General features: G+C 45.8%; 1 protein-coding gene across 1 annotated transcript; it reads right to left on the bottom strand.

The window, feature by feature from the left end:
- Positions 1-12,764: 12,764 nt before the first annotated feature.
- EI90DRAFT_3122627 (thioredoxin-like protein) lies at positions 12,765-13,693 on the bottom strand (the record flags this gene model as incomplete). Its single annotated transcript, XM_039063529.1, has 4 exons — positions 12,765-13,095; positions 13,152-13,373; positions 13,431-13,541; positions 13,635-13,693. 4 exons carry the CDS (start codon positions 13,691-13,693, stop codon positions 12,765-12,767), a joined length of 723 nt encoding a protein of 240 aa, XP_038917150.1.
- Positions 13,694-14,682: the final 989 nt, after the last annotated feature.

Raw genomic sequence — 14,682 nt, 5'->3', positions numbered from 1 at the left:
GATTTATGGTATGCATGGGTGTTTGTATCCTTCATATGGGCTTCCATGATTTATTTCAAATGTTTCCCTCATGATCTGAGGTTGTTTTGCACTTTCCATGCTTTGTTTTGACCGGGCTCTTCCTTATTTGGACATAAATTGGTCTTTGCAATCTGCCGAAGTGCAGATCTCGGTTCCAAAAGCCGGTTCCCTTCACATTGCCACCCTCACGTGTCATTAAACATGATGTGGATTTCTGTATTCCCATTGTTGGTATAACTTCACAACAGCTGGACCGTTTGGGCTGAAAGTTTGCATAACTATAGTTCCCTATTTTTCATAATTTCCGTGTAAATTTCGTTGTATGTTTTAATTATGGATCCTACGTAAACATCGTCTTTTCCCTGAGCCCGGACTTTTGATGTCGCTATTCCCGTTATTGGACATTTCATTAATGTGTGATCTTTTTATTATGGAAATTTGGGTGAATTAAGATTAGATCCCTTCCTTCCTAATGGGCTATCAAGCTCATCTCGGTCATTACTGGTTGTTCTTCACGCTTGCCTTTTAAACGTTGTCCTCGTTTTCCGGGGGTTTCAGTCATATCTCCATCGTTTATGGGTAGTTTTCCCTGTAATTACTTTCATTGGGTCCGTTTGGAGGACATCTACATTTCCTATTATAAACACGACTTTGAATTTTGCATTAGTTCCTGAGGAATCCTTGTTCCGTGGTCTTCCATCCTTGGCTACATGTGTGGATGTGGGAAAGTAGTTTGCATGGAGGTTCTCTGGCTGTTTTTATAGTCAAATCTTGGTCGATTGTCCTAATTCTTGGTTTAATATTTGCTATAAATTCCCCCGAGAATTCCGTCTTGTTGATGCTAAGCTTGAAGTATTTTTGCTAATTTTCTTTCTTCCATTTTATTGTATGTAGTCGTAATAATTCGTAAAATTTCGTAAAAATTCAGGTTCTTCTATTACCTCATATCTGCTTGTCATATGGGGTTTTGTGATTTATCTGGCATATTTCCATAATGGGTTTCCATAGTGTGACTGTTATTTCTCCTACAACACTCAAGCGGACAAAATGGAGAAAATCTGCAACTGGCGAGAGCCAGTAGACCATAAAGGAGTCCTACAATTCCTGGGAATGGTAGAATATCCATGCCAAACGTCAGTGGCTACACAGGGCCACTGCAAACAATCTGCTCCAACAAGCAGACATTCAGGTGGACACCACTCCACCAGAAATGCTTTGACGAGATTAAATGTCTCGCTTGCAGGGCTACGATTCTGAAGCCTGTCCAGTGGAATCCACTGGAAAACTTCTCAGAAGAAGAGAGGAGAAAACTCCACATCTGGGTCATAACAGATGCATGCCCAGCAGGCATGAGTGCACTAATTGGACAAGGCAAAAAGTGGCAGACCTGCCACCTGGCTGCATTCATGTCCAAGAAGTTTACCAACACACAACATAGGTACTTCGCCTATGAACTCAAGGCACTTGGCGTCCTTGAGGCACTCATGAGATGGCAAGATGATCTCATGGGAGGCCATGAATTCACAGTAATCACAGATCACAAAGCTTTGGAATATTTCAAAGCGAAAAACCACAACTCAGGTAGACACCTGAGATGGCAAGCCTTCTTTGCAAGCTTTAATTGCGAAATAAAATACGTGGAAGGCCACAAGAACAAAGTGGCAGATGCACTTTCACGGTACTATGACTTGTCAACAGATGAGGATCTGCATTTCGATGACTATGTGTCAGTGGATATCCATCTGGATAAAAATGCAGAAGACATCATCCCTGACAGAGTCGAGGAATATGAAGAACTGCTGCTAAGCAGTACTCAGAGGGAAAGAACTCCCAGCAATATGTGCAAGAAATACCCTAGAGGAAGCTCTAGGGGGGAGCACCCAAAACCTGGAAGAAATAATCCTTCAAAAACAATTCGAAGGAAAAGACCTCATTGAGGCAATAAAATCTGGACACTTGCAAAGCCAGATCCACCAGGAAATCCTAGAGAACCCCAGGAATTTCAAAAACTTCTCCATAAAAGATGGGCTAATAACCCAACTTGGAGAAGGAGGGACGACCCAAATAGTAGTCCTGAAAGGGAACTACGAAAGGAAGTCCATTCAAGGAATAATCCTCAAAAACATCCACGAAACACTTGGACACCTAGGATCCAAGAAAACAGTGGAAACCCTCCATCAATACTTCTGGTGGAAGTCAATGAGGAAGGACACCCACAAGTTCTGCAGGTCTTGCAGAACTTGTCAGACAACAAAGAAAAGCACCAGGAGAAATCCCAGACTGCTTCACCCACTCCTGACCCCGGAAACACCATGGTCATCAATAGCCATGGACTTCACAGGTCCATTCCCAACAAGCTTGGGATATGATTACCTCTGGGTAATCATCTGCAGCTTGATGTCCAATGTCCACCTGATTCCAATAAAAACAACAACAAACGCATTAGAACTAGTGTTTGTATTCCTTCGTGAAGTTGTAAGACTTCACGGTCTACCACACTTGATCATATCAGATCGAGACTCAAAATTCACGTCAAATTTTTGGTGCAAACTACACCAAATACTCGGTGTGCAGTTGAGATTCACAACTGCATTCCATCTGCAAGGTGATGGCCAAGTGGAAAGAATGATACAAAAAGTAGTACAGATACTACGTGTGATGGTCAGACCAGATCAATGCAACTGGGCAGCAAAGCTGTCGATGGCATAATTCGCAATCAATGCAAGCTCAAACACATTGACAGGATTTGCCCCATTCAAATTAATCTATGGCCACATGCCAAAGATGTGCCTAACAGCACCACCCTCGGACTACCCAGGAGTGAACGACTTCACCCAAAAGGTGAAGGAAAACCTCATGGCAGCACACGATGCAATAATACACAATCACACTGTAGGAGAAATAATGGTCACCCTATGGAAACTCATTATGGAAATATGTCAGATAAACCACGAAAAACCCCATATGTCAAGTAGATATAGAAGAACCTGAATTTTAATGAATTTTAACGAATTATTACGACTACATACAATAAATTGGAAGAAAGAAAATTAGTAAAAATACTTCAAGCTTAGCATCAACAAGACGGAATTCTCGGGGGAATTTATAGCAAATATTAAACAAGGAACTAGGACAATCGAGCAAGATTTGACTATAAAACCAACCAGAGAACCTCCACAGAAACTACTTTCCCATGCCTGCACATGTAGCCAAGGTTGGAAGTACCACAGAACAAGGATTCCTTAGGAACCAATGCAAAATTCAAAGTCGTGTTTATAATAGGAAATGTAGATGTCTCCCAAACGGACCCAATGAAAGTAATTACAGGGAAAACTACCCATAAACGATGGAGATATGACCAAAACTCTCGGAAAACAAGGACAACATTTAAAAGGCAAGCACAAGAACAAGCAGTAATGGCCGAGACAAGCTTGATAGCCCATTAGAAAGGAAGGGATCTAATCTTAATCCATCCAAATTTTCATAATAAAAGGTTCATGCATCAATGAGATATTCAATAATGGGATGAGCGACATCAAAGTCATGGCTCAGGGAAAAGACATTTACGTAGGATCCATATTTAAAACACACAACGAGATTTACACGGAAATTATGATAAATAGGAAACTATAGTTATGCAAAGTCTCAGCCCAAACGGTCCAGCCATTGTGAAGTTACGCCAACAACGGGAATTGTCAGGGCCCGGCCTCTGTCTGGGGGCAGCCCTACCTCAGAACTGGACACTTGTGGTGTCCCAGGCAGCCAGGTGCTGGATCCTACCCCAAGCTCCTCAAACTCACTAAGCGGGGATTGAGTTGTCATGTATTATGGAAGGTAGCTACAACTTGCCTAAGCAGGGATTGAGTTGAGAAGAAGGGTAAGTTTCCCTATTCCCCACTTGGCTACTATAAAAGGGAAATGTACTGTACAGTTTGTAACGTGACTAAGGGTAGGAGCCGAGCATGTTCCCGCGATGCAGAAAAGGTGTCACATGGGTTAAGGCGAGTTGCTCACCTTGACCCATGTGATGCAGGTTCGCATGCAGGCTGTAGTTGTGAAAGGTGTGTAAAGATGGGAGGATGAGGGAAGTGGGGGGAGGTCAGGGAAGGTGGTTCTGGGGTTGTATGGTCAGGTGTGGTTGCCCTGACAGGAATATAGAAATCTGCATCATGCTTAAAGACACATGAGGGTGGCAATGCAAAAGGAACCGGCCGTTGGAACTGAGATCCACACTTCAGCAGATCGCAAAGACCAATTTCTGTCCTAATAAGGAAGACCCTGGTCAAAACAAAGCACGGATAAGTACAAAACAACCTTAGATCATGAGGGAAAAATCTGAAATAAATCATGGAAGCCCGTATTGAGGATACAAACACCCGCACATACCATAAATCCCGAACAATTAAACAGAAATGGTGCCCGCATATGAATGACTATGGGAACGATGCTGTAGGCGGGATAATCGCCCATGCACAGAGCCGGCTCAGATACCCGCTTCCACCATTCAGAAAACCCCTTCCATTCATGCGACAATTCGATACGGATTTGACATATAAAAATAGTGCTAATTCGTACGATTCTGACGATATCAAGAACGTCCCAATCGGTGGAGATTTGACGGAGTTCTATGTTGGGCAAGTTAGGCACAGGCATGTGCAGGTGTGGGAATCTCAAGCGGCAACCCAGAATTCCAGCCTCACTCGTTCCCACTAATAAATTGGTAAAAATGCTTATCGGCTGCATGAGTGTTATCTCCGGCCTCATTTCCAATTTAGGCTCTTAATTCCGTAAATCCATTGAGATATCGCTTATTTCTTATATTTTCATATTTTTGCCATCATTTCAGTTATTGATACTGTTACCCTTTTTTATTATTTCGCCTAATAAGGTACCCAGGTGCCATATGGCACCAATATTTGCCATCTATTCTTTCTAAAAATAATTATCAGATATAATCCTGTACATACTGGATTTTGAAAAGAAGTTCTCCCCTCCCCCAATTTTCTCTAGGGTGCTAGGACGTGCTAGAGTGGATGTGAGTGTGTGGAATTCCAACAGTAGGAATAAGGGCAACAATCTAGCCTGCAACAAGTGGGTAGTGGATTTGTTGAGCCCGGACCTTGCGGAAATCCCGGAGAACTCACCACATGGAGTTAAGGATCGAGAGTTGAGCAAAGTCTAGAGAGAAAGTGAAGTTTTGGAGAGTTTGACCCCACAAGCTTAGTCGGCATCGAGAGCCGCGAGCCCTCTTGCAACGCACGTGATTACCGAATGTGCGCATGAGCTTTTGCTAACTTGACAAATACCAAGAAATAGAACACAACTTTAGTACCATTGGAAAGGTGGGAATAAATGAAAATTTATGATGCTGAGAACGTGAAAAACCATTCAGAAATGAATGAGATACAAGGACATGAAGTTAGAAACCTGAAAACACATGGGAAGACAGCTTCTAGAGGTCCAGAGCCCCAAACAAAATACATAAAAATATGATATCTTTGAGGACGAGCTACTACAACAACGAACAATACATATGAAGGACTAGGATGCAATAATACAAAGGGGAATCAGGGGAGATGGATGAAATCCACGAAAACCACTAAACTATGACAGACCATGGTGGGAATTTTAGGGAATGATATACTAATGAAGCGGAGAGCTATAACACATTCGTTTGAACAATTCTTGACTACTAGCAACTTTTTCTTTTGGTTCTAAACCTGAATAATTCACTCATTTATCATTTCAAGTCTCATTTCAACTAAATGTTACTGGATAAAAATAGAATAAATCAGCTGAAGGTCTCAGCGCAGCTGTACACATAGTAATGCGAAGTTTGAATTCAGAATGACTGAGTCATAGCAAACTTAATGGTAAATATGAGGAATTTGAAATAGAAAACTGCAACAAATGCAGCGCAGTCAAGTTCTAATTAAACCATTAAAATAGCTTAGGCGAGGAAGGACAATAAGGATTCTAGGTGCAGTAGAACTATAGCGTGAAAAATTCATTTTTATTCAGTTTGAGGAAAATACATTGTAAATAAATCCTGTAAATACGAGGTAGAGCGTGAAAAAGGAAGGCAACCCAAGCAGTATAAAAGGGAGACCCTTTCTGCGACTTTTCACCCCCCTCAGAGAAGTAAGAAAATAGAGTATTATTTTTCTCAAGCATTTCTGGTTGTCACTCCAGTGCGAAAAAGTGATATACAGTTAAGATTGCCACTGTAGTAAGGGGCAGCAATTAAGGAGAGGAATATTAAGTAAATATTTCAACAGGAGAGCTGGTTAACACTCCAGATTTCAAAGTGTAATGTCATATCCATCCCTGGCCATCGACTTCCGATCCCTCCGATTCCTCCGGTCTACCTCCACTCCTTCCTCACTAACCTCGGAGCTCCCGCATTCCACAATCCCCTCGGTACCCCTCAATGGTCACCACCCCCTCCTTTCAATTTATTACCTATGCCTCCCTAAGTATGGAGCCCCGAAGGCTTCCGGACAGCTCCGACATCCGCTAGCGCACTCCCACCTCTGCTGGACAATACACTCACTTGCCCTGCAAAGCCCACCTTCAGGCCTATCCCTCCTTTCTGTTTCTGGGTTATTGCCTGCCTTTCTGCTAACCCCGTAACCCAACTCGTCGGTAATATTCAATCGGCTAGGGTCTAAACCCTGTTAGCTCCGCTCTGCCATTTGCAGACCCACCCTCGCTGTAACTATATATACTTAACTTGTACATAGGTTACATTCCAGTAATAAAATCGACTAGAGTTTACCCTGTTCAGTTCTGGTGGCCAGTTAGTAAGTTAGGGCACGGACGTGTTTACTAGGCACAGCGCTCCTGGCATAAGTCGCTGAGGCTGAAGCCCTCCGTCACGGAGACACTCCTTCGTCTCGACCCGGTCTCTGACATGTAAACACAAAACAGTTATTTTGCTACTGTTAAAACAAGCAATAAAATAAGACACAAATAAAACAAACTCAAGGGATACTCCAGACACAATTTAAATCCATTAACTGAGTAGAATCTTTGAAACTTCACCAAGTAGAAGATTTAATTCAAGTTAAAATCTGTCATATCCATACATACTCGATCCTGAACCGACTCCCGGACCTCCATCTTCACCACCTCCAGAGTCCTACCCTACCGCTGTCCGTTCCGATATTCACCTTCATTCCTGACACCACACCTGACACCACACCTCCCCTCACCCTCATGCCACCTCCACCCTCTGTCCTTCTCCTACCCTATCTCTGTTCGCTCCGATACTCATCTTGGACCAAACATCACTCCTCTCACTCCTCCTCCCACTCCTCCTCACGACACCTCCACCCTTCCGTCACTCTCCTACCCTTCTCCTGTCCACTCTGACACTCACCTTCAGACCTGACACCTTTCCTCTCCTCCACTCCTCACCCCTTTCCTCTCTCCTCTCTCTTGCCTCTGACCCTCTTCCGCCGACCCTCTGCCAAGCTACGACCTTTCGCTGCTGTCCCATACCCTGTACTCAGACACCGCTTGTACCTTTGCTCCGAGACTTCATCATAGTCCCAACCTTGGACTTTGACTCCACCTCGGCTTTAGTCCATTGCATTGGTGACCTCATACTGCATAAACACCATTGCCAATATTCCTCGGACTTTCAACCCCGCCTCCATAACCTCCGTAACCTCCACAACCTCCAAGCTCCATGGATCATCTTTGGCACTTTCACCGCTTGTAATGTATCTTTCGCGTTGTAGGCAGGCACAGCCGGTACTGCATAAACAAACCAAATATCGCAATTTCCCCATCCCTGCACATCCCCACTTCATGAAACATATCACACACGTCCTCATATACCATTCCTACTCTTCCATGATTTTTTCCTATTTTTCCAGACACATTCCCAGTCCCCACACACCAAATTCCCACGCCCACCCAGCAGTGCAGCCACACTCAGACTGGATTTCACTTATCTCAGCAACCACTGCACCGATTTGGACGATATTGGTACCATTGGAAACGCGCCATTTAGGAGTATTAGGATCCATGATTAGCCGGAGTTGATTGGTGATGGATAGAGTTGGATATTTTGTGGCTGGAAATCATTTATTGCTTTATTGTTTTCTTGATTATTGTTTTCCCTTCCTTTTTCCGATATTGTTTGTTGCCCATATGATCCACCTGAGCACATGGGACTCATCGGATATTTTCCTTCATTTTTATTTGATCATTTCTCATATATACCTGTACATGAGGATGTATCTACTTTTCCTTTGGACTAGAAACCACCGAGTTTGCCCCTCCCAAGCTAGTAGGGAGTAGTACGACATAGAAGACGACCAAGAAGCCTCTAGATTAGTCCTTGCCTTAGTGTCACCCAGAGAGGTGGGGTGAGAGATTGATTGGAGTACACCACACACTGTACCACACCGGACCATACCATATCACCATTACCCCTTTTCCCTGACTTGTTGGATACCAATCCAGTCCCCGTCCTTTCCTGTTTTCCTAGTGGGTTAGATCCCTAGCCGGCTTGCAGCGTATCCCCCTCATCCCTATTTGGACTGCTGCTTTTTCCCATTCTAGCCAGTTAGTCATCATCCCCACTTCCCCTCATCCTCCTGCCCCTCTGGGCCTCACCCTCCTTACCTCCTTTCGGATGTACCACAGGTTCTGCCCTATGACCTTCGGTACCGCTCCACTTCTGTCATCCCTTTGTTCCCGTTCGGACACCTTCGTTCCGATTCAGACCCCCTTTGTTTCCTTGTGCCTTCGCCCTCTCCATTATATATCAGCGCTTGTACATACTCGTTTTAGGCCTTTAGTCTAAAATCGACCTGAAATGCCCCCTAGAGACTTCCTGCTCGCCACCTATGAAATTAAGGACCAAATGGACAAACAGCAATGGCACAGTGCTCCGCTTGAGTCGCTGAGGCCAAGGTCCCTCCTTGCTAAGTCTCCGGTTCCCCTCCGGAATCATCCGCCCTTGCCCAGTTCTAACAAAATCCAAATTAAACAACTCTACACCAAATTACACCCAGACAAATTAAGAAATTACAATAGAGGAACAGCTCCGCAGGGCTTGGTTTATCTGTAAGTCAATTCTCAGAAACTTTTAGACTAACCCATAAAATAGAATTAGGCAAAACACTTGGATTGGTACTATAATTACAACAAATATTACTAGTACACTTCCCCATCCTAACTAAAGAACCAGGGAACAGCTTGGTGGTGGTCTCATTTGAACCTCCCAACTGACCTTCCTTTGTTCTCTCCTTCAACATACATCCAAGGTAGAAGCCGATGATGCCTTCTCATCAAGGATGATGAAGATGCAGGAAGAGGCGAAGGCAGCGCTAGAGCATGCAGCGGACGAGATGGCCTGCTACTATGATCGGAACCATGAAGCAGCCCCTACATACCAAGAAGGTGACCAAGTCTGGCTCAGCACCCAGAATTACACAACCGACCACCCAACCAAGAAGCTGGACCATAAATGGACCGGCCCCTTCACGATCATTAAAGTCGTTTCCCCCACCGCCGTCAAACTCCGGCTCACCACCCAACAAAGAGGGATCCGTCCAGTGGTATCCATGATGAACATCAGACCGCACCGCCCTGACGAAATTGCGGAACGCCCTGCCGACCCCCGCCCAGGCCCAGACCTTGTAGATGGAGAAGAGGAGTACGAGGTTGAGAAAATCCTAGACTCCAAATGGCTATGCCGGAAACTCCGGTACTTGGTAAAGTATACAGGCTGGCCACACTCGGAAAGCCAATGGCTCACACGCAACCACCTGACCCATGCCTCCGACATAGTCAAAAAGTCCATCGAATGCACCCCCATGCCCCAGGGAGGGAAAAAGAGAACCACCCAGCCGCTTCGAGGCAAAGCAGCTTAAGGGGGGGGTGATGTCAGGGCAAACCCTGCCTGACCGCCCTACCCTGCTTCCCCACTACCACTCTCCACTCCTCCTCCTTTCTCCTTTTCCCTTTTCTCTCTATTTCTATTCCATGGTCAATTTCTAACCCTGCTCCCCTGATTGCTGCATGTGCCATGTGCATTCCCACCTACTGGGCGGCCACCCCCAGGATCTCCCATGGAGACACCCAGGGAGGTGTGGCTGTGTGCAGAGATGATGTGGCTCTCTCCACATGACCCTAACCGAATGTATATAATAGCGCCTGGGGTGGGAACAGAAGAAGCAGCCTTCTTCTCAACTTCCCACTTCAGACTAAGTGGTCAGGGACGCTCACCCCATGACGGGATCACCACTACGCACAGCTGACATCTGTCCCACCGAGTCCCTCGCACTGGGACTTTGCCGCTTTCGGAGCTGTCCCTGACAGCACGGAATTTTTCACACTCCCTCAGATCTCTCATTCAAGACTGAGGTGATACCCTTTTTATTCTTCCTTGTATGCAAGTTCTGATTGTATTTACAGTCCATGCATTAGGTAAAGGAATAATAACTTAGATCTTTCATTCGAGACTGAGTCCACACATTAGCTTATTTAGTTTAGTGGGCTGTGCCCTGACAATGGTGCTTTAGCTCTAATATATTGACTTGATGTAAGGTGGGTGTCCTAGAACCCAGCTGTGAGTATCAAATATGTATGATTCACAGTGGGTAGGATGATAGTGACCTCCCTGGGTCACGTGACCCCCCCCTATATATATACATGGACCGTGACCTGACACTTGATCTTGACCCTTAGCTCTGACACTTGACAAGGCAACTTAAGTAAATATGAAATGAGGGCCAGGAGACAACTAGGGGGCACAGTGCTCTTTTAGAGTTGCTGAGGCTGAAGGTCCTATGCTCAGGCCTTGTCCCTTTGCTCATGGCATCATTGTTACGGGGATGGGGGAAATTCCCCATTCCTCGATCCATTCTTATAGTGGGAAGGCGAGAGTCATGTCTAGTTTGTACCATAACTGGAAGTGTAATCGATGAGTGATCCCAGTCTGACCTGGGAGTGGGCGATCGAATTCCCATCGATCGCGATGGGTGATGTAGTGAGCTATTAAGGGATTGATGATTGATAGTCGGAGATATCAGGACAGATGGGTCAGCCACGGATACTTGGCGCTCCTCAATGGAGCGTACCGTGTGCGAGGCCGCGACTGGTGAGATGGGTGAGAGCTTCGCGTAGTTGCCATCGGGTACTTGGCGTTCGCAGTGCGAACATACCGGTAGCGGGTTGATATCGTAGGCGTGCAATGAGGGCTGACTATTAGGGCCTTCGGTGACTTGGCGTTCCCAAAGGGAACGTACCGTTGGTGGGGACATATGATGAATGGCAAAGGAAGAAACAGACGGTGGATGGGCGGCTACTTGGCGTTCGCGTAGCGAACGTGCCGGCATCGAGGGTAAGTGGGCCTCATAGTGTTCACGATCACCCTGATCGTGATGGGACGTCGTATGTTGAGTACTGGGGGGAGAGCGGAGTGATGAAGACCCATAGGGTACAGGTTCAATAGGACGATACACACGTCGAGAGTCTTCGACTCTCGACTTCGAGTTCTCGCGGCGAGGGCCGTTAGAGGACTCGATATAACCCGACTTATAAGACATAGTGAGAGTTGTACAGTCACACAGGTTCAGTTGAGTCACAGGGAGGGTTGTTACAGAAGACGGTACACGAGACAGTTGTAGAGCAGTTGTTAGTTAGCGGGAACCGCCTTTGGCGGTTTCCGTACATGACGCGTGACTATCTACAAATGGTAAGGTCGTGGGAAATCCCGCGAAACACAAACAACCTCGGCCAGCACCAAAACCCCAATGGGGAAAGCTTTGCACGAGGGGGGGGGAAAGGGGTAGAACGGGTAAGGAGGATAGGGTAGCGGGATAGAGGACGGAAAGGAGAAAGAGGGGAGGAGCGATAGAGAGGGGAAGTCTTTGACCATGCGACGGATATGGTCGTTGGAGACTCCGTATCCGTAACAATCATGGCCAATAGAAGCCCACAATGGCCCTGCAATGGTCAACCCGCACAACCCCCAGTCCCATCCCTGGTTCAGTATCTAACAGTAACACACTCTAGGTACCCCTGCAGGGCTCTGTGGTTCGATTCCCAGAATGTCCATATTTTATGCATTTAAGGTTCCCAAGACCATGTGTACAAATTCCAACAGTCATGACTATCACTTTCTGGCTTGATACTGAAGTTTCCAAGTCTGGAGTCTTCATGAGCCATGAGGTTAGGGCCTGGGGTGGAAAGACATTTCATAGGATTGGGTATGGTGTTGTGCAGTTTTTTCTGAGTCCAAAAAGTTTTGCTAACTCAGAATGGATACACCTCAGCTAGTCAGTGGCATACCTTAGAGTATTCCCCAAGATTGTTGGTGCAATGGCACTTCCTGTGTGCAGGCATGAGTGAGCATGGACAGCATGCTTAAAGGGTAGAGAAGGCATGGCTTCCTTTTTTGGATCCGGCAAGCCCCATAATACAGTTCCACACTGCCCAAGTGGGCACACTTGAAATGGGGGGGGGTCCTTTTTTTGCGGGATTCTGGTCAGGGAGTGAAAGAGACACAGATTTCGATGTCATGAAGTATATTGAAATTCATAACTATGTATATCAACATTTGGAAACCGAGAAGATATAAAACAGCATCACTTCTACTTTCAGGTGCCACATTGGCATCAAAAGTGTTGAGAGGGGGATGAGCAGCAATGTGAATTTCGCAATAATTTGCACCCGGATAGTACCGGGATTTGAAAGTCGTCTTAGTTCCTCCAGATATCTCGTCAATGAGGAATAGCATTGGATCTGATCCAATCGGCTAGAGAGGCGACGTCGGCGGAAGCGATTTTCTCGGAAGGGAAGTCGTTGCGACCCTCATCAAACTTTTTGTAAAGAACGATAGCAGGTGGGGTGACGCCAGCCGCTTTGATGGCCGCCTCATCGGTTGTTAAACCGAACAAGTAATCGTCACGGTAGGCCTCAGCAACGGAAGAGAAGGCAGGAATGGGGGCTTCTTTGGTAGAAGTGGCATACGCAAGCACAACGACCTTATCAGCGACCTTGAATTCTTCGAGATTCTCAGAGGCAACAGTCGAGACGGCCGGGAGAGATTGTCTGGTGTCCCTGTCAATAAACGAACAACATGGGCGCGTAGGCGCCAAGACACTCACTTGGTCATGTAACTGATGATGCTATCGGCTTCGCGAGACCCTCTATATGCTGTCGGTTTCCCCTTTCTGTAGATCTTCAGCGTTGGGTAACCTTGTATATCATTTTCTGAGCAAAGGTCCGCCTGATCAACGCAATCGACCTTCGCCAACGTGATGTTCTTCTCCTTTAAAGCTGTTGCAGCTTCCTCGTAGTGAGGAGCGAGCGCTTTACAATGGCCACACCTAATTGATCAAAGCGTCCAACCATGACCAAGATGAGGATGAGCAACCAAAACGTACCACGGCGCAAAGAACTGGACCAGTAAAAGGCCAGCCTTCTGCGTCTCAGCGCCAAAGTTGGCTGAAGTAAGGTCTATGACATCGCTGGGACCTTCGCCCGCTGCTACCGGCCTAAGTTCAGATCATGGAGATAATATTGTTAATCAGCATGTGAACCCGGAAAGCAAGAGGAAGGGTTGGTTGAGACGAGTATTTACTGCATACCGTGGAATGACAGTCCCAGCGATGGGCAGCGATGATTTTAAACGGGAAGAGATGCACATTTTTGAAGGAAAGGAGGGGTTGGAGGAACATCTTTGCTTTATGCACGATATACAAATGTACAGCCACATGCCACGTATCGATGTGATTGATCAGCAGAAAAGCCCACGCACAGCCCCTGCAAAATGTCGGGTGGCCCAAGTCCCATGGTCACGGAAAGCAGACCAACTAGCAAGTCTGGAGCCTCTCGCAGACCATACAGTGATAACTACGAATCACTTTCATATGTAGAAGGTGAAGAAATTGCACGTTTGCATCAGCTTGCAGATTCTCACGGGTCACCGACCACACTATCACGATCACTACTTCACACTAACCCTAAAACATTCCCTCAGCATGCCCCGCGAAGATCATGTGCTGAAGCCAAAATAGTTCACAAATAGAAAACCTACAAAACCCCCCTGAGATGAGCGCAGAAGGAAATATACACGTGATCAGGGCCTCACAAAAAATGATGGGAATTGATTTAGAAACCAGCCAACAACCATTGCCTACATGCAACGTTATTATGTAATAATTATTCATTTCATGTTGTCCCACAAAACCAAGATTATTAATTACCATCACAACACTTGTGTATTGTAGAACATGCTTGACATAGGGTTTTGTCAGGGACAGCTCCGAAAGCGGCAAAGTCCCGGCATGGGGGACTTGGCAGGACAAGAAACAGTAAAAGGGAAGACTATGCTACTTGCCTGAAGTGGGAATGTGAGAAGAAGGCTACTTCTTTGGTTCCCACTCCAGCTGTTATTATATACATGTGGAGTCGGTCACATCTATTGCCTAGACTCAAGACAGAAAAGAGGTGCTCTACCTCGTATTTACAGGATTTATTTACAATGTATTTTCCTCAAACTGAATAAAAATGAATTTTTCACGCTATAGTTCTACTGCACCTAGAATCCTTATTGTCCTTCCTCGCCTAAGCTATTTTAATGGTTTAATTAGAACTTGACTGCGCTGCATTTGTTGCAGTTTTCTATTTCAAATT

Source organism: Cantharellus anzutake (genome assembly GCF_015039405.1).
Source record: "Cantharellus anzutake strain C23 chromosome Unknown EI90scaffold_19, whole genome shotgun sequence".
NCBI lineage: Eukaryota > Fungi > Basidiomycota > Agaricomycetes > Cantharellales > Hydnaceae > Cantharellus > Cantharellus anzutake.
The sequence above is the reverse complement of the archived record's forward strand: the minus strand, read 5'-3'. Positions and strand labels throughout refer to the sequence as shown.